The 27,287-nt window shown below is 40.1% G+C and overlaps 1 protein-coding gene across 1 annotated transcript in view; it reads left to right on the top strand.

The window, feature by feature from the left end:
* TRPM6 (transient receptor potential cation channel subfamily M member 6) overlaps positions 1–26,967 on the top strand; it is a 71,259-nt gene extending 44,292 nt beyond the window's left edge. The window contains exons 24-38 of the mRNA XM_035891731.1: positions 155–287; positions 2,023–3,164; positions 3,870–3,982; positions 4,902–5,028; positions 5,940–6,037; positions 8,391–8,449; positions 9,890–9,915; positions 11,694–11,744; positions 13,904–13,969; positions 16,290–16,576; positions 16,830–16,912; positions 17,448–17,653; positions 19,593–19,644; positions 24,781–24,887; positions 26,846–26,967. Coding sequence (XP_035747624.1) covers positions 155–287; positions 2,023–3,164; positions 3,870–3,982; positions 4,902–5,028; positions 5,940–6,037; positions 8,391–8,449; positions 9,890–9,915; positions 11,694–11,744; positions 13,904–13,969; positions 16,290–16,576; positions 16,830–16,912; positions 17,448–17,653; positions 19,593–19,644; positions 24,781–24,887; positions 26,846–26,967 — 2,672 coding nt within the window. The remainder of the gene's footprint in view (positions 1–154; positions 288–2,022; positions 3,165–3,869; positions 3,983–4,901; positions 5,029–5,939; positions 6,038–8,390; positions 8,450–9,889; positions 9,916–11,693; positions 11,745–13,903; positions 13,970–16,289; positions 16,577–16,829; positions 16,913–17,447; positions 17,654–19,592; positions 19,645–24,780; positions 24,888–26,845) is intronic.
* The last annotated feature ends 320 nt before the right edge of the window (positions 26,968–27,287 follow it).

The following is a 27,287-nucleotide window of genomic DNA, read 5'->3' on the forward strand; positions in this document are numbered from 1 at the left end:
CATGTATTTGGCATGTTGAGTCTTTATACATAAGTCCAAATTCACAGAGTTAGGTCTGATTTGTTCTTGTCAAGGGAGGAAGAGGAAACCTGTCATGACAGTTTTCTTTTTTTCTTATGGATGCTTCATACCAATCACTATCTTCTCTGTTCAGAGCTGTACTTGAGTGATGAGGAGTTAAAGAAACTACATGACTTTGAGGAACAGTGTGTGGAAAAATATTTTCATGAGAAGAACGAAACCTTGAGTTCCAGTGATAGTGAAAGGATCCGTCTGACAACAGAAAGGTGTGTTTTGCTGCAGATTTGTGTTCTTTGTATACATTTGTCATATAAAAAGACTCTGATCAGCTAATGCTTTTGGAACAGGTTATGGCCTTTGTGAACATGAGGAGCAATAACTTGCATAGGCCTTGCTAATTTGATAGAAATGTAATGTATCTGTTTGAACTGCAGGGCAGGCCTGGCTGGGAAGCCTTGCTGGCAGAATTGCACCCCCAGTGTGTGCAGTGTGCAGTAGGGTGTTGCTGAGTTTTGCTGTTGCAGACCAGGTAGCATCATGAAAACATGCCAGAGTATGGCATACAATATGTATTTTTATTTAAAGGCTTAGCAGTGTAGGAACACTGTGAGAGTATTGCTTGTGATTGAGCGTAACTGCTGTTTATAATAACTGCATAACCATTGTGGCATTATCTGCAGCATAGTGTCTTGGTTTGCAAAATGTCAATACACAACTGTTTACGGGGTTTCAGAACTCTCAGTATTGGCTTAGTTTAACTTTCTATTGAAATCAGTGGCAAGGCTGCCATTAAGTTTATTGGGAAGAGTTAAAGAAAGCAAGCACTAATAAAAAGTCTTACTGAATGCCAATACTGATCTCATCTAATAAATTTGTTTTGCCTAGAGAAAGATAGTCTCTTAATCTTTGCCTGTTCATAATCTTATTTTCTGCATACTAAAACGAAACACACAAGCAAAATGAATGTTCCTTGTTAAAGAAATAAAGTAAGTAGCTTTGTTCAAAAGCTGCAGAATTGATTACAGCAAGAAGATTTAATTTAGTGGATAAATATAGATCTGGAAAGGGATTTTTTTTTCTGAGTGCAAAGGTGAAACACATTTCACAGCATTGCATAACAATACAAGAAATTAATTTAGATTAATAGAATACTTTGGAACACTGGTCTTTGATTTTATTCAGCTATTGGTCAAACACTACATCTTTTAGTTAATCAGTGACAAAGGAAAGGAGCAACTTTTGCATATTGCCTGCAGCTAGCTTATTGTTGTCTTAGTGATAGAGCACCAGAGAGAGTATCTTCGGGAAATGTGAAGATAATGATTCGGTTAAAATGGTATCATTCCAGGCCAAGAAGTTCTTGCACTGTTCACTGGGGATTAAAAGACCATAAAAACAGGCTTTGCTTTTTGGGCGGTTGAATTTTACCTGAAGATAACTGATGGCATCAGACATACAGAATCCGTTCCCAGAGGCCACCTAGTTTGTTGGGAAGACCCTTTTCCCAGCAGTCTCCAGTATCTGAGAAATGCAGGAGTGTCTGTAGGTTTGTGTGAGCCTTGTCCTTCTCATGCTTGCAAAAGAAATGTAGAGATGCAGGATGACTGGCTGACAAGAAGCATACTTTACAGCATTTTACATTTACAGCAATAGCCAATGAAGCATTTCCAAAGCTGTGTCCTGCTGTCCAGTAGTTCTATAGCAATGAATGGACATTAGTAGAAAAATAGTAGGTTTTTAAATTGATGCTCCTTGAGCAAAGAGCCTATTTCCTTAAAAGTCATTGGCTGTTGGCCAGTAATCTGAATGATGTGTTGTAAGTCTGGATGGGTTTTGTCAAATATAGATATTAATGGGAATGGAAGTCTCCATTAAAAAAAATAAAGGGCTGTTTGAAACACAGACTTTTTGAAATGTATTAATGGCTTCCTTCATCATCTGGCAAACAGAAATAAAGATCTGTGTTTTGATATTTTAATTATCTTTTCTTTTTCCACCTAGAGTGGAGGAGATGTTTCTGCAGCTTAAAGAAGTGCATGAGAAGGTATTTTATATCAAGGAGTCTTTACTCTCCCTGGACAGCCAGCTAGGACATTTGCAAGACCTGTCTGCCTTGACAGTGGACATCCTGAAAGTGCTTTCAGCTGTGGACACCTTGCAGGTGGAAGAAGCCTTACTGGCTGACACTAAACATCAAACCTGTAGGAAGCTGCCCCATAGCTGGAGCAATGCACTCTATTCCAAGACCTTGAGCAGCCTGGAGTGTTTGTATGACAAGAAGTACCACTACTACAGCATGCCACCTTCTCTCTTACGGAGCTTGGTAAGGAGTCAGTGGCCATCAGAGTGCAAAGACCATGTGCTGAGGACCGAGAGTAACAAGGTGGTAGAGGACAACTCTCCAAAGATAGAAATAGAAAGTGACACACTCACTTCGGGAGTATCCTCCGAGACCAAGTCAACCCCTAGATACGGACAGTTTTTGTTGGTGCCCCCTGACCATCAGGGAGGATCTTTCTCTGAGGATGTCACCTTAAATTTGTCCTTTTTGAGCACTCCTGCAAAGTACAGGGACAATGCATTCAGAGATGAGCTGCAAAGTAGCATTGTGGTGCAGCAAAACTTGCGGAGTGTCAACCTCATTGGAAAAGAGCCAGGAGATTACCAATGGACCCAAAAAGACTTTGTTACACATTTGCCATCAGAGAAGACTAATGCCGTAGAGGCTGATCATCCTCTTGGTCTCCAGCCATCACTGGATATTGAAGAGAGTGCAGCACCCCCCTGTGATGACAAGGAGGAAACTGAAGGTGGTTATGTGAACTGGGGGTTCTCTGAAGGTGATGAAAAAGGGGTTTTCAGCTCAGAGAAGAAACAAAAGGCCCTGTGCATACATTCCACCTATAACAGTGACTGCAATTGCACAGGTAGTCCTCCCAGGCATGTCCAGATAAGAGAATCAAAGTCCTTCTCCTACAACTCCAACAGGTCATGTCGAAGCAGCAGCATCTCTCAGAACAAGCTAAAACGCAGCACCTCCTTCTGGATCAGCCCGCTCTGGAGGGACTGGAGTTTCTGCAGGAGCAACAGCTTACAGTCCCCTAAGAAAGAGAAAAGTGGAAAAACCTGCAAGGCCATAGGTGGTAATTATAAAACACTACACCTGTACAGTATCTTTTACTGGGGAGCCCAAGACATTATAAAAATGTTTCCTTTGCACCAAGGAGGTATTAGCTGCAGCTGAGGATAGTAGCAGAAAGTCCATTTGCTCCTTCACTTTGTGCTGGGGCTGACTGTTGTAGGGAATTTCTGAAGTGTGCCTGGTACCTAAGGTGCACTGCACCACACTGATTCTCCCCATCTCACAGGATCCCTGTGGCTGTGGCTACACAGCTGGGGTGACAGAGGGACTGTGCTTGCTCAGGGGAAGTCTCGTGCCCTGGGGATGCAATGTGAGAGTTGCAGGAGCCAAAATAAATTACACAGTCCCTAAGAGATTCATTAGCAGTATCATTGGTCAGATGGATGCATGGAGAATGAAGAGGTATACATTTATATAGCCAGTTTAAAACCCTCCCTGTCCACTGTTAAGTTTGCTTACCAACAGCTAAAATACAGCAGATTCCAGTTGTAAAAGGATGAACAGTATGAGACGATGGATAACATTTGCTGTTCCATATCTTGTGATGGTGCACATCTTTGCACTGAACTGCATGTACATTAGCTTTGGGTGTCACAAGTCTTTCTCAGCTTGCTTTGGACATCTGCCAACTCTCAGTCTTATCAGATCTTCTCTTAGTAAACAAAAGCTCTGTAGCTTAATGGTGGGTTTTGACTCTTTCCCACAGAGTCTTTAAGATCCAGTGAGCTACACCACAGTGAGGCAACAAAAGCAAAACAACAAAACACAGACAGAAAGTCTGGGAGAGGAAAGAAGAATCAAAAACCCCTTCAGGTGCCGGTATGTGCAGATGCAAGAAAATCACATATCCCGTGTCTATCTTGTTTCATAAGAGCAGTTCTGCAGTGTGGCTTAGTTGAAAATGTACACATTTAAAGTGCTGCACACAAATTGGGGGGTCTTTTTTGTGTGTTTGGCTTTCGTTTAATTTTCCTTGTGTCTGAATGTGTGTAATTTAATTTTTGAATGTGTTGAAGTCTATGGACTTCGCTAGATAGTAGACCAGGGATGTTACTGATTTTACACAGAAAGGAATCAGTCCTTGCACTTTAGCTGGCAGGGGGACCTGGGGAGGCTTCATATGATCCAGGATAGACTGAAGGAGTGGTGGGCCACATACAGGTGGTATGCAACTGTAAACAAGAAAGCCAGGCCTCATAATGTCTCCTGCCTACAAGAGTCTCTCCATGTTTTCTCTGAATCCATCAAACATTTAGCACATTCAGACATCATATTGATTGTGTCCTATGTATGGGACAACTTTCATAACTGTATGTATGTGTACATATATAAAAATCTATGAAGTTATAAAGAGATTCCCAGGATCTTTGTCAGCTGGAAAGAGTTATCTCTGATGAGTGAGATGACAGCCTAAGACTGATTTATTTACATAAGATGCTCGGGTCAGCAACCAATCTTGGACTTGAACCTTGAGATCTAATACCTCTGCAGGTATTCTGAGGGGCTTCAAACTTTGGTTTAAAAAGCTGTAGTGCTGGATCTTTCATCAGTAGTATTTACTAGGCAAAAACAATGTGTCTTCTGCAACTTGTAACAAAAATGCAAAAATCTTTCTCAGTTGGGAGCGAGTTCAGTCATTGGCATTTCAGTGACGCTCTGATGTCATAGGCTGTCAGAGGAACTGCAAAGGTGCTAGTCATCCTATAAATTGAGTGCTGGTTTGTCTGTGTCTTGCCAGGTGATTAGAGTGGATGATTGTCCCCAGAACACCCAAGTGAGCTCAGAGCCGGCAGAGATCAATGTCTGGGATGAGCAAGAGAAACACAACAAGAACTGGCTCACTGTGTCTAATTTCAGTCAGCTAAGTATGTGATATTTTGCAGATGGTGAAATTCAACACAGCTTTTAAAAAGAAGCAGTAAATAAAAATTCACAAATTCAAAGTGTCATCCACCACTTTCACCTCATGGCATAATTTTTACAGGATTAGAATTAGGTTGCAGGCACACACAACTTGGTTGTTTGCTGTGTCATTGCGGAGGCAAAAGGGGCATAGGTTGGATGGAAGGTCAGTTAAATCTTTCTGGGAGTGCTGCCTGTCTCACATGGGAGATAGTAGAGTACTAATCCTCAGGAATAAGTGGGAAGCAAGGAGGTTGATATCCTTGTCTCCCCTCCTGAGGTGTCTTCTAAAGTGACATCCTGGCTAATTGCAAAAATAAACTCACTCGTGAATTTCTCAGGGCATTTACACTCACAGGCAGTGCTGCTATACTGTGTCTGCTGGCAGATCCTCTGCATGCATTATTCATTGCTCATTGCTCAGAAACATCCTCCAAAGGGAAGAAATGAATTCTGTATCGTCCCTGTTGGAATGAAAAGGGAATGGCATCCTTGCTTTTCTTTTAGTAATTCTCCAGCTCTTTCATTCTCAGAGATGTTTTGCATAGTTCATCTTATCTTTCACCTTTGCTGTGGTGTGGCTCACTGGCTTCATTCTTCGAGCTGCTGGGAGAAGCCCCAGGGAATGCTGTGACTCGGCACAGCATGGTCTGAGAAGGGCTGCACTCCTCCGAAATCTGTTGACAGAGAATGGAAACAGTCTGTTTTAACCCCAAGAAATTCTGTTACTACTTTTATAGCCCATTACGTGTTTGCTAGGGCAATATGGTTTATAGGTGTTTATTTTATAGCACTGCATAGGTGTTTAGTTTGTAGCAGTAGAACTGTTCATTTACACTCTGGAAATAGTTGACATACCTGCTCTTTTGGCTAGGTTTGGAACGTCTCAGTTACATGCAACAGAAAATGAAAAATCAAGACATCGCTAGGCATACCATACCGTTCTGTGATTACCTGAGGCGTTCTCAAGAGGTAAGACCTAAGATTACACATCCTAGCCCATAGTTTTGACTGGGATGAGTCTACTACCCTAGCCCAGGGTAGCTCTGCTGACGTCCCTGGGCTTGCCACTGCAGGTTCTTTGTTATTAAATACCTCCTGAGAGATGAGGAACCTTGTTGTCTGCTTGCACAGCACGTGTGTGTGAGTAAATGAATAATTTAACAGCTGTTAACACTCTATTAAGATTATTGAAGTCGGATATTAAATTACTGAATCACAGAGCAGTTCTGAGTATGAAGAAGTTGGTCAGAAATGATGTGTATGTTGATGTTTCATTAGGCAATGTCTGAGCATGCTGCTTGGTCTCGAACCTGTGGGCAGAATTGGTTAGCAGAGTGAAGTAAATTTTGGAAAGTTAGCCTTATAGCTCTTAATCTGTCACACAGCCATAGTTATTCCTTGCAAAGTGGGAGTTAAATATGGATAATAATTACAAAGCTTAGATTTCTTAACCACTGGCTTATAAACACCATATCTTATTATTTATCAAAATTAATTTGCAGGTCCATAATGTAAAGGTCCTCTGCCTCTGTAAATCAACATAGGCTTATTGACTTTGATGGAGCTAGACCAGTTTATATTTCCTGGAGACTGAGTGCAGGAATCTGGATTACAGAAATTCTATCTGTTTTAAAATGGTGTAGCTAATGGAAGAAAATGTATCTTTCACTACATTGTGTAGAGGTATCTCAGAGGTATGGAAGGAAATTAACAAAGAATAAACTAAGAGAAAGGACTGTGAAATAATAATTTCCTCTTCCTTTTTCAATAGCACCCTTCCTTGCCTGCTTTACTTATAGCACTCTTGGTTATTAAAATGGTGATCTTTAAAAGCTTAGCTTATTTTTCACTGTAAGTGCTATGAGTTGCTTTTTTTTTTTTAAGGAATAAAAATAAACCAGTTTCAGATCTGCTGTTCTGAGTGCTGCAGAATTTGAATCCCAAATACCAGAGAAGAGAGCTTCAATCTAAATTTTAGAAATGGCAGGGTTTTGTATGAAAGAGTGGAGAGAGAGAGAGAAAGAGAAATAAATTTACTGATTTCGTATTCTGTAAAACCTGGGCATGGAGTCTAAATCAATAATACTTTGAAATGTGAAACACAGGGTCAGACAAGCAAAATAAAGGTACTGTCAGTGAAACTGTGTGAAGGGACCAAGTAATCTGGTGCTTCAAAACTCATATTAAGATGTCTTGGGTAAATCTCAAGGGTGGGATTTTTAAAGTTCTCAGAAAAATTCCACTGATTACAGCAGGATTGGAGTTAGGCTGAAACTAGTCACTTCCAGAATGCCAAATTCACATTATTTATTCTCCCAAGACACAGCCTCCAATACCCACTGAGTCGCTATGCCTTCCCTTAAATTGTGTCTGGGTTATGAGAGAGTTTATGTATATTGCTGAGATGGAACAACTGTTCCGCTTGGAGTATGATATATTTTTAAAGAAATGTATTTTTTTCCTAGAGCGGTGCTTCTCAGATTTACCCATTGAACACCAGTGGTTCAGAAATCCTTCCTGATGGGTAGTAGGGAGCACAGCAAGGGTGTAGGCAGGAAGGTTTGGGTTTTGTTAAAGATTTTTTCATCTGCAAAGCAAGCTACAAAGTGAAAATATGCGTGAAATAAAAAAAAATCGTGAGTTACGTTTCTGATAATATTCAAAGATGAATTTTAATTAATTTATCTTTAAACTTTGTTGTCTTTGAACTTTTCTGGAGGGCTCTGTTTCTTCTGAGGATTAAAATCTTCCTGACTGCTATTCAGAAGAATAATCCCATTTCTAACTAGCACATTAGGAGGACGTGGCTGGCCCAATTTTCCCTAATATGGCTGGAAGTTTAAAAGACTATTTGAGTACTTCTTTTAACTGCAAGACCTGGAAAATATGTGATTAAATATCACTGGAAATCTGCTTAGACTGTTACCTTCTTCTGTGTAGAGGTTTAGGGTGCATTTTATTTTCAACACCTGTAAAGCCTATCCCTAAATTGGAATTTTCCAATATAAAGAGAGTTCTCTAATACCGTCCATATTAGAAGACATCAATAAGCTTTCGTGGGTGTATTGAGATACAGGTGGGTACCTGAGTATTTTATTCAAATGTATGCGGCCAGCATGGAAAACTCTGATGTGAGGAAATTGGTTCCATTTTAGTGTAGGTATGGCAATGCTGTGATTCACCTGCCTGTCGGTGTAATTATTCATGCTAACAATAAGCATAACAATAAGTGTTTTCAAGATTGTACTTTTTTAAGTTGTGCAGTGTGTATATGGCAGTAATGTGCAGATTTTACCAGTAAAAGTATCTCTCCTCTTTACAGGATTTGAGTAATAGCATATTTGGAACCACCAAGAAAAGTAATCTGAACAGGAGCTCCTTGTATGTATTATTAGTATATTAAGAAATTCATCATCTGCTTTTAGAAAGAGACTTCTGTACTTCCTGTAGGTTTCCACTCCAGTTCTGCAATATACTTACGATGAGACATTCATGTGAAACAAAGTTAAGGCAATTCAGTCTGTTTAAGTTTCTTTAAATGAAGCCTTATTAATGAAGATAAAGGAGATCCATTTAAACAAAGTGTATAATTTTAGGTGGAATAGACACCCCTTTTTACTGCAACAATAATCCAATTTTCTAATTCAGTCACTAAGATCACCATAGCATCTTTAACTAGCCATTATTCCAATCTAGTGAGCATGAAAAGTTGCATTTGCTTTTGCTCTGCAAATTGCATGTTTCCTTTTTTAATAATTTAAATGCTAGCAGCTCCTGAAAGCTTCTCTCATCCTCTGATTAATCTCTTTTGTACTGAGTCTGCACATTTACAAAATATTTAGCTTGGTTTTCTTAATAGGTTTTTAGTAGTTATTAAGCCTGGATTATATTTAGTGAAATTATACTGATTTAAAAAGTGTTTTCAGTTTTATGGTGGGTTTTTTGAATTTTTTTTTCCAGCTTGGTTGAACATTATCTTAATATTGGGGGTGGTTTTTCCACATGCAGTGCTGCCTCTCTGTTCCTTTTCCTTTTCTTTCTTATCTTCATCAATTTCTTTTATATCTCTCTCTTACTTAGTAAGATTGTGGATGTAATAAATAGAAGACACTGGAAAGATATCACCTGCCGCCTGTGGTTTTTTACCCATCCTGTGGGTTTTTTGTTGGTTCGTTGGTTTGTTTTTTTTTTTTTTTTAAACTCAGTCATTTATAGGCAGTAGGCAAACTGCATACTTACCAACAGGACTTACAGGCCATTGAGTGGCCTGATTCTGTCATTTAGCCTGCTGTCTTCAGTGGGATCTCTGGTCTGTGAGGTGAATCATATCCGCTGTCTTCTGTAACAAAGACTGCTTTAACGTTAATGCTGATGCTGTAGTCTCTCTGCAGCCTTGCTAATCCAAAGGACGATCAGTTTAAAAAGTCTGGTTTTGTGCAAGCAATGGTAATGGCATATGTAACTCTGAATACACCTCAACATTGATTGAAAAATGAACAATTGTGTGTGTGATTGAAGTGGTCTTTAACGGATACTGTTATTGCAGTGTAAATGATATGAGCAGCGATGCAGAATCTTAAGAGCAGTTCAGCATAAAGCAGAGGAAAGATGCAGAAAAATGTGGCTGTTCTTCAGTCACCGAAGATTATTTGCTGATTGTTGCAACGAACAAAGTTGCACTGAGAGTTATTTTGTTTTATGATTGCTGACCAAACGCCTGTGACTTCTGCCTTCACATAGATGACATCTCTTTATATATACTGATGTTAGCTTAATGACAGAAATTTTGGAATAAATTATTAAATGTTTGCTTTTGAACAGGTTGAGAACTTCAGAGGACACCGACAGTAAGTTTTTGATTGCTCGTCACTCATTTTAATTCTTCTCTGCAAATCTCACTTTGGTAATTCTGAAGTACAAAACCCAAAAATTTTACTATAGTTGGAGGGTGTTAGGAAAATGTTCAGCTATTGTTTCATATTGTTTCACTTTAAAGTGAAAGATTTTTTTTATGAGGACATGTTATTCTCATGATAACTGCAAAATCTTAAAAGAAAAAAAAGTCTTTTTACTCTAGTCTGCCCAGTAATGTTGTCCTTTTCAGCAGGGAGAAACTCTTCAAGATTATGGTGCTGCTTTCATCCCTGGCAGTCTGAGAGACTCCTGAGTTAAAGCAGGGTGTATGTGTGAGAATAGATTGTGATACAAAATTTTAATGTATGCTTGATCTTTCAAGTCACAGTTTGGCGTAATTCCTCTGTTTGTGTGGTTTCCCTGAAATTATGAAATCAGTGAAGGATTGAATTTATTATGAAATGGCCAATGAAGAAGCTCAAGGTTATAGTGAGGAATGACTTTGTTCCACAAAAGTAGAGCACTGGTTAACTTCACTTGTATTTGTTGCCTTTTAGTCTATCTTCCAGTTTTCCTGACGTGTCACTTAGCTGTTAGAGGCTGAGCAGCTGGGCATCTATCTCTTCTTGAGGCTAGCTGCGACACAGAAACAAGTCGCTCTTAGTCTTATCTCCCCTTCAAGCGCTGCTCTTTCTGGGTCTGGCTGTGCATAAAATGCTGCAGTGTAGAAGCACACAGCTGCAAGGGTAGTGAGTTGTGGGGCTACTCCCTAGAGCGCACCATTGCTTTGATTAAAATCCAGTTTCCCCATCCTCAAAAGGAATGACTTAGCCCCCATTCCCCTTTTCATGTTTGTTGTTTTACAACATACAAAATGCAACAATACATTGGGTTGGGTCTGGCAAGAAAGAGAGCAAAAGGGACCTTGAATCACTAAGGGCACTTGGTGGAAATGCTGGCCCTTTCCCCGATGTCCATTCATGGTTTTTAAGATCTCTTTTGCTGGAAAAGGGAATATAAGCAAGTGAAATATGCCAAGAAGAACAGTGCAATGTTCAAATATTTTCATGAAGACTCAGTTTTGATGATCTCATATTTCAGAATCAAAAGTAGTACAGTACACGTATTTTCTGAAATCTGGCATTTTGAAGGATTGTTTTCCAATAGAACAAAGTGATTTCATCTAATTAATGGAAACATGCAAGTTAATCTTGGTTTTATTAAAAAGACTTTTTATAAAACAAGGATTTTTGGACCAAATTTGATCTGGCTGTGCCTGTTAAATATGTAACCACAGAAACTGTTTATATTTTAAGAGCATTGTAGATGTTGTGGGTTAATGGGACAGTATTATTGTAACTTTGGTGTAATAGTATAGTTAATAGAATGCTTAATGACTGAGGATGGAGTTGGAAAAATCATGCCTTTGGGAGGCTGTGAGGCGTGATGGACAGCAAAGTGCTTTTAATATCCCAGAGGTGTAATTGGCTTGGAGAAGCTACATGTCCTTGAGGTTAATATCACAAGTTTCCCAGCATTTCCCTGAATAAATAAGTCATCTGGCTACATTACATTGATGACTGAAATCTGCCAATATACTGTACATTATAACATAGTTAAAGCCTATTAGTAATTCTCCTCTTTAGAATGCTGAGACAGTAATTCTGATTAATCTGTTTCATGACAAACACGGGGATGGAAGGAATTCAAAAATCATACATTTATCTCTGCTATAATAATTAACGTAATGATCCTTTAAACATTATTTCAGATATCTTCGCCTGCTTGAAAACTTCTCAAGATCTGCATCATCACTACTCAGGTAAGCAGGAGGCATCAGAATGATAGCTGGATAATTTAACAAATTAAAAGAACATTAGTTCTTCCCTTGTCATCCTCTGTGGTTTTCACTTTGCAGAGTTGCACAATTGCCCACTACTAAGGTTCTGTATTAATTCATGCCTAACACTCCAGTGAGGAAATTATGAATTATTTTCTTGCTGCTAATTGCTCCATTCCGGGTATTTCTGGCAAATCCAGAGCAGAATGTAGATAATCACTTTCAAAATATCAGTGGAAACAGTGAATAGAGCTCGATTCCTGGGGGGGCAGAAGAGGCACTCATTTGTTTATAGCTGTCACTTCCCCTCACACCTCCCACATCCTCCTTTGTACTTTCTGGAATTGGTTTCTTCAGTTAATTGGTCCTGTACTACTTAATCTGTGTTTATATACCTATGAACTCCTGGAAATCTGGCAGGGAATAAATCATTTGGATGCTAATTGCCTGCAGTCCTGTCTTTTCCTGAGCTGAATATCCACAGATTTTCCCACAAGGCTTGGATTTCATTTTTTTTCCCGGAGGAGAACTGTGGAGAGCTTGCCAGTAGATGTCTCTGTTGCCTACAGGACTTGGCCTCCTTTAAAGGGAAGCCTAGGGTAAACCAGAAGCACTAGCAGCCTCCTGAATTTCAAAAACCTGTGCTATTTTCACCGGGAATAACACCTCCTGGTTTGTAATCAGTGTACAGGAGTAATTTCTCTGACATAGTGGCATTGTTGCAGTGATTAATTTGGCTCTTGTCAGGCATGCTATTTGAGATTAGGTAGGACTTCTTAGCGCAGATGGGGGTGGTTTCCATTATGAGTTGACAAACATCTTGAGGGGTTTCCAGTGTAGGTTTTCTTTCCTCAGGAAGATCAAGATGGAATTTAGCCAACTAAGCCCAAAAGTTTGATACTAAAATCGTGTAGCATACCCTGCTTGTGCATTATTTTTGCTATCACGTGGTGCAGGCAGACACAGTTCTGTCTCTCTGCACATCCAAAAGAACTTGAATTTTGACCCAAGTTCAGCAGCTGGTGACTAGAGCACATTCCTAGTGAGGCATCAAGGGAGGACCTTGATTTTCAGTCTGTGCTGCAAAACTATTCAGGCATGTTAAACGATGCCTGTTGAATTTGGAATATGTAAACAAGCCTTGAAGTGGAGTCTGAAATGCAGATCTTCTCAAATGAGTACCTTAATTCATGGGTTGGGATGTCATGGGTCCCCTTTGCTCTCTCCTTCTGGGCTGAATAATCTCTAATTAATTTCTGCTCAGAGAAGTAATCTTAAAAAGAAGAAAAGACAGTGTCCAAGCTCTGGAAGAGTCTGCCATTGGGGCTTTTTGGTTGCTGTGCAGAGAAACACAGCTCTGCTGTTGTTCACTCTCTGCTTTGGATGCTACTTTTGTCTTCAGCCATTGAAAAGCAAAATTAGGCAATCAGCACTGTAGTGTCTGCGTTGCCTCCTTGTTCTGGTATTACCCTCTTTGTGGCTTACTCCACATATCTCTCCTGCTTCCTGATAAACTGAGTCATTGTGAGAATAAATCCATCAATATTTAGTTGGCGCTCTGAAGTTTTAAAGGTGTTTGCCTGAGAAATAAGCCGCCAACTAGGGAGGTATAAAACTGATGTTGTTTGGCGAGGAGCCCCGATGAAGAAACAGTGCTCTGTGCAGGGCCAGCTAGGATTTTCCTGTGATGCCTTGCTAAATCCCCAGCTGCTTCTGAGCCTGACAGACACAGGTGGTGAGGGCAGCTGGGGCCAGTGCATCTCATTGGCACGGTGTGAATGTTGCTGCACAGGAACAGCAGGAGGAGGAAGTAGTGGCAGCCCTTGGTGGAAGGAGGAGGGTGAAGAGTTAGCAGATGTGGTCCTTCTAACCAGGGTGCAAGGGGCTTATCCTGGAGAGCCTGTTCCCTTGGAAGAAGGGAATCAATGGGCAAGGGGAAGAGTGGCAGCTGATGCTTGTGAGATACCATGGGTGTGCAAAGAGGAGTTGCTAGCTGGGTAGAGTGGTGATCAGTTCTGACACGGGATCACACTGCAGCCTCCTTGGCTTTCTACACTACAGTAAAGCACCACCAGATGTTTTTGAAACTCAGCCAGCTTGTTATTCATTCAGTATAGTAGTGAAATCTATGTTGTTTGCAGCTGTTGAAAGAAACAACTTAATGAGACTTGCTCAGACCATACCTTTTACACCACTCCAGCTCTTTGGTGAGTATCAACTTTCTGGGTTTTTTTTTGCTTTATAAATGTGTGGCGCATTATTTTTTTAAAGACTGTGTTTGAGAAATTTCCTTGGATTAATTTCAGCAATTCTTCTTTTCTAAAAGGGATGAACCAGGCTAGAATTGTAGTCATGCAGTAATTTACGGACTTTAGGAGGTCATCTGGCCCAACTTTGCGGCCAATTCAGGTCATGTTGCTGAGGGCCTATCCAATTGCATTTTGAATATGTCTGTACACGGAGGTTCCTCAGCTTCTCTGGACAACCTCTTCCAGTGTTTGACTGACTTCACTGTGAACCTAACATTTTTCCCAGTATTTGTTGGGGTTTCCCTTGCTGTAACTTGTGCCTGTTGGCATTTATGTGATTACTGTCAACCTCATAGTTGAGTCTAACTCCCATCTTCTCTAAACCTATCATTAGGATAGCTGAAGACAGCAAAAAGGTTCCCCTTAGCCTAATACCTGCATTATCTCTCTGTTTCTCTCTCTCTCGCACACATGTGCATGTAGATATAGGTATAGGATATCCTATCAAGAAGAAAACCAGGTATTGGTTGAAAGGGCACTACTCCTATTCCTGTGCCTGATACAGAAGGCTAGTAGTGTACCAAGGGAAAAAAACCTGGGCTGTAACTACAGAAGAGTGGTAGAGAATAATATACAACTTGTTTGGAAGGGTAGTGAAATTAGTGTGCAGTATTGGCTTACAGCAGCAGAAGCTCTGCCTCTAGACACTTGAGATCTAGGTGCCTTCTTTTCAATGGGTAGAATATTTTGTCTCACAGCAACTAATTGCTGATACTTGCAGCATCATAGGATTTCTTGGGACCAGATTGCTGCAGATAATTAATATAGCTATGAGCATATTGAACATTCTAATCTTTGAAGCTCTCAGGAGACACCTTTCTAGGTATTAAATTGTCAAAAGATAATAAAATGAAGAATTAATGTAAGATTAAAAAATGTGTCTAGTTAGAGTATCTTTATTCAAGTGTCTGTCTTTTGTGTAAGACACTGGCTTTTCCATTGCTCTATTTTAAATTAAAATGTGCTCAAATTGTGGCATTTGACAGTATCTACATTTGTGCTAACTGATGGTGGTAGGCTCGGGAGCGGGGAAGGAATCTACTAAGCTGAATCCAGTTTCTCCTTCCTTATGCCATTCTTTGCCATTTTGCAGATGTAGTTATGTCATCACACTTGCCAGTGAAAACCTGTTTGTTATGAATTAACATTGCAAATAATGAGTTGCAAGAAGGAAAACCAGGTTTAAAAAATCAGTCCACTTTTCTGTTAGTTTACAAATGATGGCAACAGAAAGGTGTCTCAGCTGCAAGAGAGGAATGCTATTGCAACCATATATGGAAACAGAGTGTGACTGAGTTAAAGTTCACCAGGTTTGCTCTGCTTTGAGAAAAATGTTATTAGCAGGAGCAGAACATCTGGAATTTTGTGCAGCACAAATAACATTGGAATTTCTAGGAAAAAGACAAATCTTAGTTTAAAACACCAAAACTTCCTGTTAATTTGTTTGGCTTGTTCTCCTAGGATTCCTTTCTCCAAGGGAAGTCATGTCCTTTTAAATCTAATTTCCCTGGCTCATCGTGGCCAAGTTACCACTTTCGAAACACCTCAGCTGTCTATTTGCGTCAAAAGGTGGCACTCTCCAGCCCTTTAATTTTGTAGTCGATAACTACTACAAGCTGTGTGTGTTTGTTTGCCTTGTTTATTTGGGTTTTTTTGTTAAGCACAATTACAAGGAAAATACTGTGAGTGTTCCATGGATCTTGATTAACCTAAAACAAGTCTTACGAAAAATTCCCCTTCCACAGAAGTGCGTAAACAGAGGGAGCCACACTCAGGATATTTAAAGTTCATAGACTGGAGGTAAAATGGTAACCTTTTAAAAATAGGTACTTTTAAAGCTCAACCCTCTTTAAGAACTTAAAAAGCTGTGGCAAGTGAAATTGATTTATATAGACCAGAATACCAGTGAGCTTTGTTTGTGTGGAAGTGTGCAGGAGGCCTTAAATTCATCTCTGCTTAGAGGCTTAATACAAGCTCTTTGGACTACTTAAGTTATTGCAGTAGATCTTAAGTGGAATGTATGTAGTAAGTAGAGTAAATTTAGGCTGGGGAAGTATTCAACACAAATGAACAGTAATGATAAAAAAGCTTCCTTTTAAAGTGTGGCTTACAAAGGTATGTAAAGTCATATGTTATTTTAAGATACCAAATCAAAATGCAGTTCTCTCCTGTTTCTGCAATGTGTGACTTCTGCTAACAAAACTTCATTTTATTTAAGCCGGAGAGGAAGTGACAGTCTATCGGCTAGAAGAAAGTTCACCTATGAACCTTGATAAAAGCATGTCTTCCTGGTCCCAGCGTGGTATGGCTGCAATGATCCAAGTCTTGTCACGGGAGGAGATGGATGGGGGTCTGCGGAGGGCCATGAAGGTCATTTGTACTTGGTCTGAGAACGATGTATTAAAGTTGGGACAAGTATTTATTGTGAAGTCTTTTCTGCCAGAAGTGGTTCAGACTTGGCAAAAGATCTTTCATGATGGCACAGTGTTACATCTCTGCCTGAGGGTGAGTTCAGACCTGAAGGCACACTGGCTGGTTTAACCTGGTGTGCCGTAAATGTTATACTGCTTACATGTGAATATCTTCAGCATGGTTGCCATGTGGTTTGATGTCATCTTTTGGAAAGGAAAAAGGTTTTGAGGAAGATGTATCTCTCATTTGTAAACAGTATACAATCAGGTGTTTGTTTGTTTTGACAAATTCTTGGCACCTTTCTTCATGAAAATGAAAGTAATATATATTACATTATTTTCTTCAGGAGATCCAACAGCAAAGGGCTGCCCAGAAGTTAATCTATACCTTCAATCAAGTGAAGCCTCATACTATTCCCTATACTCCAAGGTAAAATCATCGTTTTTTAAGTATTAGGGTGCCAAAGTTCTCTCTTCTCAGATGTGTCCCAGGTCTAGTGCAGCCTTCTTTTCCATAGGGGGTTGAAATAGCTGTTGCTTAGACAGTCTAATGATAGTTAATCTACTTTTAGAGAGGAAAGCTTTGAATTTTGTCTTTATAGCTACATGAGATGGTAAAATAAGCTTCTTCATAACGCGGTTCCTTAGACTTAAGCAAGAATTGCTTTTTATACAATTAACATAAGACAATTTGATATAGCTCATTTAAAGCGGGCTGCAGTAAATCAGATTATGTTGTTTGTCCATAAACTATACTTTCTGATCAAGTGCATTGTTTTGAGAGTTATCAAACCGAGAAAGCCTTTGTGCTGCCTACCATTTGGTACCTCCTGCTGTTCAAAACGTTCCAGCAAGGGAAGACGTGTGTTACTTTTTGGTATATTTGCTTTGCATTGTGCCGAGTGCTGACTGTGAGGATGTTCACTGCCCTGCCAGCTCTTGACAGACAGCATTTATATCTACAGGTTCCTGGAAGTTTTCCTCATCTACTGCCATTCAGCGAACCAGTGGCTGACCATTGAGAAGTACATGACTGGCGAGTTTCGGAAATACAACAACAACAACGGAGACGAGATTACTCCCAGTAGCTTGCTGGAAGAGCTGATGCTGGCCTTCTCTCACTGGACCTACGTGTACACCCGTGGGGAGCTCCTTGTCCTGGATTTGCAAGGTGACTGCTAGTTTGGGGATAACTATTTGAACCCCAATGAAAAGCAATTCTCTCAAAAGGGAATTTAATACTGAGGAATGGGCCAAATTCTGTTCTCATTTATATCCTGGCAAAGCTCAAGAAACCCCTGGATATCTGTTGTGCAGCACTGATAAATGAATACCCACAGAAACACTCTAGATTGATGTAGGTGTAATGGGAGAATAATTTGGCTTCAAATACACTTAGGCTGAATGGGCAAAAGAGTAGGTAGATAAAGTGTGCAGGAACATTTCAGCCAGCTCCAAAAAACCACTACACAGTTAAAGTATTTTTATTTTTTCAAAATGTATAAATAATACAGAGATTCAAGTGTACCTATGTATATATGCACACTTAATGTATGTGTATATCTGTCAGAAGAGTATGAGCTGCTATCTATATTTTTTTTTTATTTTTCATATTAATAAATCTGTAAGCGGTTTACATAAGCTGCAAGCCTGAATGCTGTTCACAAAGTCTGGTGACTCCTTCAAAGAGCATGTGATCACTTTACTGTACATGTGTAAGTGGGAACATGGCATATCTTAAAGAGATAAAACAGTTGACAATGTTCAGAAGATGAACAGCACCCATCAAACAGTATAAACACTATTGTTTGTCATTTCTGTCAAGGGAAATGTGTATGGGTAGACAGAGACTTAACATATTTACATTTTACAGCATCCAGAAGCTGTGAATTACAAAAAGACATGCTTATTATGCAAAATAAACCTATAATTCCATCCTTGCCTTCATTTGGTTTTAGCTGCAGATGAAAAAAAATACAGAAAGAGTATGTCTTCACCATAGCCTAGTAGAATTTGTCTGAAGTTTGCTTGGGTTTATTATACAACTCTCAGCAGTACCAGACCAACTGTGTTGGCTCAAACATGGAGAATTTAAACATCTATGTAAATCTCATCAAGACTGGAACTTCAGTTTCTGTCTCAAACAAACTGAAATCTGCTCTAGTTTTGGCCTCATGTTTATCTTGTAGTTTTCTAGTCTGGAGTTTAGGAAAAGTGCAAGGGCTGCTCCCCTTGGAGTTCTAATAGCATTAATCTCTATTACCATTTACTATATAATACCGGGGCCATCTCCACATGCATATACACCACATTTTGTCTAATTTACGTCAACTGAAATGACCTTCATTGAAGAGTATTGCAATTTGGGGGTATTTCAATCACAATATGCTACTTCCATAATCTTTACAGTTGTTCACTGCAGAATATAAACTTATGATCAGTGGCCTATTGAAATGAAAATAATTGCATATCATAGGATCATAGACTGTTTTAATTCGTGAAAAAGCACAATGATTTCCTCAGATGTAAGAAAAGAGCTTTTTGGTAAAATGGTAGTATGTCATCAGTTTGGGGAAAACTGCAACACAGGTATCCGTATTCCAGTATCATAATGGAATTATTAATTGAATATGTTTCCATGGCCACACAGAAGAAAAAAAAGGAAAAACAGACCCAAGCATTTGCAAGTCACAAAGTTGTGGCTTGTTGTGTCTGTTACCTTGAAGAGAAATGTATCTGAGAGTAGATCTATTAATATCAGTAAGATCCACATCTGATTAATACCTTTACTCCAACTTAAATAGCAGTCTTACGGTTGGTCACATTTTGCTTAGTTGAGCTTCAGCATAATATTTAGTGGATTTGCATAAGCCTTCCATCTACATATAAATAAACCTCAAAGCAGCTGAAGTCAGGACTGTAATAAGTACATGTTTGCTAATACTTAATGGATTTTTATACTCAAAGTATTTTCTTCTTAACTCATGATCATTTTAGCTATGATACTTTATGATCTACAAAGAAAACAGGTAATTGCATTTTTATTAAGTGCCAGATTATGAAATCGCTATTATCTTCCTCTGTAACACACACTGTTGATTTTGTTGTAGGTGTTGGGGAAAACCTTACAGATCCATCTGTGATTAAACCTGAAGACAAAAAGTAGGTTTCTTTCTAATGAAATTATCTTTCACTTCAGATGTTCTGCCAACAGTCTGTTTTTTGTGTTTTGTGTGAGAAATTTAACGATTTTTTGCATGGTGTTTGCATTAAATGGATGTATGATGGCAATGGAGAGACTATGTCCTCCGCTGTGCTTTGGAGGACTGTGGATGTGGGGGGCTGTAAGTGTCCCAGCTCCCAACATGCGGTGAGCAGCCTACAAAAGGTGGGGAGAGTCTGTGTGACTGTGCTGGGAGCACAGGAGTTAGAAGTTCATCAGTAAATTAAATGTGCCAGTCTGGTTTCACCCGCCTGGTGGGGCACTGTTTCATGGAGTATATGGGGCCACAGTGGCTTAAGAGGATGAGGGGAGGGCCTCTGGATTTCTGATCTTTCCGATAGGTCCTAGTGGTGCATTTAAGCATACTGCACATTACAGTCCAGAGCTGTGAAATGGAGATGGTACATCATGTGTGGAAAGTTACAGAAACTAGAGATACTACACAGAGGTAGCAGCCTGCCTTCATGCATCAAATTCCAGAATTAGAACCATGGCCATTCTCCCATCCTGTGACCTTGCTCCTAGCTGGTATTTGCTGTAGCGAGAGGAGAAGCAGTGGTGTTGATTGTTGCTGTCCAGCAGAGTCCTCTTTTCTGGGGAGTTTTCCTAAACGTGCACATCTTTCCAGCTGTGCAGTGGCATCTCTGCCCCTCCACTGTCTTGTGCTCAGCTTGGCTCCCTCTTGCTCAGCTTATGTCATCTGACTAAAGGGGTGTCTCATGTTTGGAAGGAAGATATAAATATGAATAGTCTGATTTAATACAAAGGGCATTTAACTATAGAAGTATCAGATGACTTGCCTAGAACACAGAACAAGTTCATTCTGGAAGCAAGTTCTTAGTTCTGGGACCATTATTAATATTTCATTAATAAGATTAGTAATAAATGACTGCATTAATGTTGTATGAATGTCTAATTATGAATGTAGGTGTATTGGCCATATAATATTTATTTTGGAAGCAACATCAAAAGTATGCTGAGCACCTCACCGTGACAAAGTCTAAGTAGGTCATAGGACCATGACAAAAGCACAAGGGTAGCTTAGGATAGAGAGGCAGTGAGGTCAAGCATGTAGTTGTGCACTAGCAAACATTTTTAAGGTATTGCTACATATATACAAAAGTCTGGTTTGCTACTGTTCAAGTGGATTTTTTTTATATCAGTGGTACCATAAACTGTAATAGTTATTACTGAAGACTGTGGCCAGTCATTGACCACAGTACTTCACATGGCAGCTCAGCTTAGCCTCTTTAAAACAGGACTAATATTCATCTACATCATCTTGAAGCTTATGTTTATTAGTGTCCTGGATTATTTTTCTCATTAAATAATTTTGTCATGCTTACTAAAATTTGATCACACAGATCTTACCTTCAGAACTTTTTGTTGTTTTGTTTTTTATCATCTGCAAAACAGTCAAGTCCTAGTTAAAGAGCAAGTGTTGATTAATTAATCAAAACTAGCTTGATTTTCTTACATTCAGGGAAATCTTCAGAACAGCAAGTTGCAAAACTATATTGTTTTGATTCAGGGATCTAAAGGAATAAGGCAGTGAAACCGTGGATGGATTCTATAACCAGCCAGCAGATACCCAATTCTGAGAAACACTTTCTAAAACAGTAATAACGATAACAATGTAAAAGCACTGTCTTTGCCCTAATCTTCATTTGTTCATGAGAGAAACATTTCTGGCAGTAGCAAGATCTGTTTTAAGTTTTCATTTGTAGGTAAGATACTTAATCAAAACCTGTGCTCTTTCTCAAAAGTTGCTTTGAGCTCACATTCTCTTAGAAGCCTGGGAGAAAATAGATGGCATCTGACTGATGGGGCTGATTCAAATTTTAGCACTACTTACAGTTAAATTATTTATGTTTTTCTTCTTTAATTCCATTGATTTAGTGGCTCGTGTCATTACCTTGTAATGAGTCTTTTGTTTCGTGCATCCTGCATGCTGTCTTGAAATGGACTTTGTAGTGGCAAAATGTAACCTCTAGCTCTGTGACACTCTGTGACAGTGCACCGTGTCTTGTCTTTCTATACAGTACCAAGACAAAAATAACAGATCTGTTTGGAGAGTATACCTGATACGGTGACAACTCAGACAGATCCTGAGCTGATGTAAATTAGTGTAAGTTCATGGATATTTAACCTCAATTGAAAATCTGGCCATGTGCACTGCGTAGGATATCTCAAGTGATAAAATGATGTGGGTATAATGTCCACAAAAAGATTTCCTTTAAAAGCAGAAGTAATCAAGGCAGAGCTGCAGGGTCATGGCACAGTGCATTCCCTGCAGACTCCTGTACTGCCCAAATGTTGGGAAGCATTGCCTCATAAGCAGTACTCTGGATGCTCTTTTTAGCATGTACTAATTGACAAATCCACAACAAAGTCCACATGGGTAAAGCTTTCACAGATGCTAGGTGCAGAGTGTCTGTAGAGCACATTCAAAGATGAGGAAAACAGTGGGTTGAGTTTCAAATTGGAAAGAACTGTTGCATTAGGCCTGCTGAGAGAGGTGAGAAAAAAGGGTGCTGGCAATCAAAAGCCTCATTACAAACATGTGAAAAGGAGGAGTCAGAGGCGCTAGGTCTCTTACCCTCCCTTTTGAAAGCTCTCAAGCAGATAGTGATGAGCTGAAGGGTTTAGTAACGAGTGGAGACCATGTTCTCTGAAGCTACTCATTAGCATGTGTTCTGAAGAACAAATCTACTGAATATTTACCAAGCTGTGCACTTCCAGCCAAACAATTTACAGTTGAATTGCTGCCAGTAGACAAAACATCTGCATGAAACCTGCACAACTAAACAGGTGGACTGGAAGCTAAATCTACGAAAATATCCTGAATAAATGAGTTGGGCACCTCCCTGGAAAGGTGCTACTTGCCATGAAGCCTCCCACAGTCCTTTCCTTTTCATCAGTAAAGCTCTGTAGATGTCTTATTGTCTGCTTTGAGCATTTGTAGCTCTGGAGCATGCTGCATCAGCACAGTCTGTGTTACCTGCCTGCCAGCCAGCACCAGTCTGGTACAATCTGGTGGGAATTTATGGATCATAACTGTTAGGTAAGATTCTGCACAAAAGGCCATTAGCTCACCTTAATGCATCTGCTTGGGAAATAGGAAAGCTGGGCTCGGTATCTTTTTCTCCTTGGACACAAAATCAGAACTTGAATATCCAGGAGAGTGACCTTGTTTATAAAACATTTGTAGCCTTAGAAGGGACCCGAAGAGTTCAGCTGGTTCTTCTTCTGCACCAGGTCATTTCTGGCTTTACAGGTCTTCTACAGACAAGTCTTAAGGTCTTCTGAGGATGACCTTAAAAACTTCCCAGAACATCTGTGTTCAGTAGTTTGCTATCATTACTGTCTGAAAGATTTTTCCCGATTTCCTTCTTGAAACATTTCTTTCTGGTCCTATCTACTGTCGACACAGAGAGAAAAACTTCAACAAGCTCAAAGATAATCACCATCTTCTCCTTCAATTTCTTTTTATTTTTTTTTTTTTTTCTTTTTAGGTTATCCCCTAATCTTTTTGTGTATATCATGATTTCTAGACTGGTGGTCATTCTTGTCATTTTCCCAATTTATCCCCATATTTCTTGAAAGAGTTTTCCAGATTTAAATGCAGTATTCCTCTTGAACCATTGCCAGTGCTGGGTAGGGAGGAATGATTACTTCACATATGTTGCAGACAATATTCCTGTTTATGTCTCAACAGCATGAGAAAATTATCAGTCTGTCTTGTGCAATTTGCTGCACTTTGCATGGAATAACAGATCAGAGGAAGAATCAGAGTGATTCTGTAGCCTTGGAGTTAGTGAAGTCTTCTCAATTTCCTTTGCCTGCCCAAGCAAATACTTAAGTATGTTCTACTCTACTGGCATTTTACCAGACTATACGAAGGGATAGAAATGGCTATATAGCATCATGTCATTTAAAGTGTATATGTGGCACTTTACTGTCTGCCAGAAATTAGAGATACACTGAGCTTTCTGTAGTAGTTTTGGCTAATCATTGCTTTTCTCCTGTGTGAAAGGGGAGAGTGTCATATATGAAAACTGCTTTCTTTAGAGAGAATATATCTTGTTAGTGTGGGTTACAGAGAGACTTGAGAGAGTTAAAATCTTTTTCTATTGCTTCTCAGAGCTGTAATTGATTTCAAATTTTAAAATGTGTTGTTTCCACTCTGCATATCATTAAAATAAACTACTAGCATTCATAAAGTTACTTTGGAAGTGTTTCTTGTGTGCTGTGTTCCGTGATGTCTAGAATGTCAATTAAATTCTTGAGAATAATGGTAGAGCAATATTAAAATTAATGAACACTGATCTTTCAGACAACATTAAGAATCTGTTGTAATTATGTGGTACTTCTAATACATATGTGGATATAGCTTGCTTCTGTTTGTAATTGTGTCAGCTTCATTCAGAATATGCAATACACTGCCACAAATGGATCCCCTAGTAACTTTGCTGAATTGGCCTGAGTGCAGACACATGGAAATGAGCATAGGAAGAAGCCAATAAATTTTAAAGCCTTGCTTGTTAGCAGTGTACTGTGGTTTTTTTCTGTGCTGCATATTGATGTGACTAGGGCTCTGCTTGCTTCTGGCTTTCTGTTCTTAAATAAGGTAAAAGTAATTCCTCACTAGCTCTGGTTTGTTTCCAGGTGCCTACCACCAAAACCGGAACCAAACCCTTTGCTTGATGAGAATGAGCAGTGGCTGCAAGAGAGTCACTTACATTATGGTGTACGTTGTCTAAATGTCCCAGTGCCCAAATTTTCTTTGGGTGTTTTAGTAGGAACTGCTGAGTCTGCCCTGTCTCCCTTTAGAGCAACTCTGAAATGTAGCAGGAAGGGAAAGTAGTGTGGGGTATATGTAGGCTAATACTTTAACAGAACTGCAGTTTTCTTGTTCCAGAGCTAAGAAAATTATGATGTATGCTAAGCTTTGATTGTCTTTATACAAATGGCCAACATCTCTGATTTAAAAAATAGAAAACATCATCATTATTTCCCTCCCCTACAATTGCTTTATTTTGAGTTCATTGATTTTTTAATAATATTTCTTTTAGATCTGGAAAGATGGTGTTTGGACCGGCAAACCTAGGAGAAGGTGCAATAAGAAATTTCATCAAAAAGCATCGTTGTAACTCTTGCTGCAGAAGGCTGAAACTTCCTGGTATGCAAAGTAAAGACTAATGTTTAATCAATGTATAAATTTTCAAGTGCAAGGAGGGAAGGCCTAGGTGTGCTATAAAGACAAGGACCAAAATTCTGTTGAGCTGAAAGTTTGCTGGGTAAAAAACTGGCTGCATGGCAGGCCAAAGGGTGGTTGTGAATAAATCCAGTTGGAGGCTGGTCACAAGTGGTGTTTCCCAGGGCTCAGTGTTGGGGCCAGCTCTGTTTAACATCTTTATCGACGACCTGGACAGGGGTATTGAGTGCACCCTCAGAAAGTCTGCAGATGACGCTAAGCTGGGTGGAGGTGTTGATCTGCAGGAGGGGAGGAAGGCTCTACAGAGGGACCTGGACAGGCTGGGTTGATGGGCTTCAGCCAATTGTATGAGGTTCAACAAGGCCAAGTGCCAGGTCCTGCACTTGGGTCACAACAACCCCATGCAATGTCACAGTCTTGGGGAAGAGTGGCTGCATGGTGGAAAAAGACCTGGGGGTGCTGGTCAACAGGTGCCTGAATATAAGCCAGCAGTTTGCCCAGGTGGCCAAGAAAGCCAATGGCATCCTGGCTTGTATCAGGAATAGTGTGTCCAGCAGGAGTAGGGAAGTGATCGTGTCCCTGTACTCAGCACTGATGAGGCTGCAGCTTGAATACTGTGTTCAGTTTTGGGCCCCTCACTACAAGAAAGACATTGAGGTGCTGTAGCGTGTCCAGAGAAGGGCAGCGAAGCTGCTGAGAGGTCTGGAACACAAGACTTATGAGGAGTGGCTGAGGGAACTGTGACTATTTAGCCTGGAGAAGAGGAGGCTCAGGGGAGACCTTATTGCTCTGTACAACTACCTGAAAGGAGGTTGTAGTGACGTTGGGTGTTGGTCTCTTCTCCCAAGTAACAAGTGATAGGATGAGAGGAAATGGTCTCAAGCTGCACCAGGGGAGGTTTAGATTGGACATTAAGAAAAAATTCTTCACTGAAAGGGTTGTCAAGCATTGGAACCGGCTGTCCAGGGAAGTGGTTGAGTCACCATTCCTGGAGATATTTAAAAGATTGTAGATGAGGTGCTTAGAGATATGGTTTAATAGTGGACAGGTACGGTTGGACTCGATGATCTTAAAGGTCTTTTCCAACCAAATGATTATATGATTCTAAGCAGGCACACTCTCTCTGTGCAAAGGTGGATGTGAGAATATTGCTCTTTTACCTTGCCCTTTTGCCCAGCAGCTGTATAAGAGTCGGAGCCTATCAATCTGATGTTAGCATTCAGCACGGGAATGTCTACCCATTGAATTGTTTCCTTTGCTTTGCAAAGTGGTAGCTCATTTTCCCAGGGTCATCACTAGAGATAACATCAGCAATAATTTTTAGAATGAGAAAGAGTAACAATGTAAAAATTGGCAATGCATTAGAAAGGGAAAACTCACCAGGTTTCCTGGCCCTGGGATGAGGTCCTATACACTGCAGCCATTACTTCCACTGAGCTGGATTGTCTGTTGTCCATGTTAGACTCGATAGAACATGCTTCTGTCTGATGTGAGGCAGATTTAAAAGACAAAGCCAAAGCAGATTGCTATTCTGGATGAATTTCCACCCACCTATTTTTTCCTAGGGGAAAGCTCCCACCTTTCAGTGCCTACATGGAGAAAAAATTGCTGTTTGATTCTGAAACAGAATCTGCAGCATTACTGTTTTTCATTATTTGTGTCTGTGGCAGCTAGAGATAATAGAGGAGAAAATCAGCTGAATGAGTACAGTCAGGGAAGGTTCATTCCTGTCAGATCATACAATTTTGGGTCTCCCCAGGGCTCTCATCCCCCTGGCTCTGATTTGCCCCACTGCAGATTTTCTTCCTCCTGGAAACAGCCAACAGGCTGCCACCAGTCACTGGGTTGGACGCTGCCTGGGTGCGTACGTGCTTTTCAAACATTTACTTGGCTGCATCGTTGAATTTGTTTTCTTGCCATAGATTTAAGAAGAAGTGACTACACACTGGAAGGGGTTGGTCCAGCCTTCGAAATAGAAATGGAGACAAGCGCCAGGGAAACTGATGATGCAGACGAGCCTTTGGAGTATGACACACGGTTGTGAGGCAGTGGCTGTGAGCAGAGCACATGTGTTTGCCTGATCGAAAACCTCCCCCTTATCACTGACATGGGTCAGTTCAAAAGAACAAAACACAGGTTTCTGAGTGCAGCATCTGTCTGTCCTTGACAGACCCCATAGGCAAGGAATAAAACAAATAACCCCCCCACACACACCTTTATTAACTCCCCTTCAGTGCTCTTGCGCTGGTCTTTCTCATACAGCTCAGTGAATTGCCAGGAGCAGGTCACCCCTTAGCTGGATGAACTGTCTCATCAGTGCCTTTTTTTTTTTTTTAAATGGGGATTACGGTTCCAAACTGTGCT

The sequence above is a fragment of the Egretta garzetta genome, unplaced genomic scaffold (genome assembly GCF_000687185.1).
Source record: "Egretta garzetta isolate BGI_Z169 unplaced genomic scaffold, ASM68718v1 scaffold353, whole genome shotgun sequence".
Classification (NCBI taxonomy): Eukaryota; Metazoa; Chordata; class Aves; order Pelecaniformes; family Ardeidae; genus Egretta; species Egretta garzetta.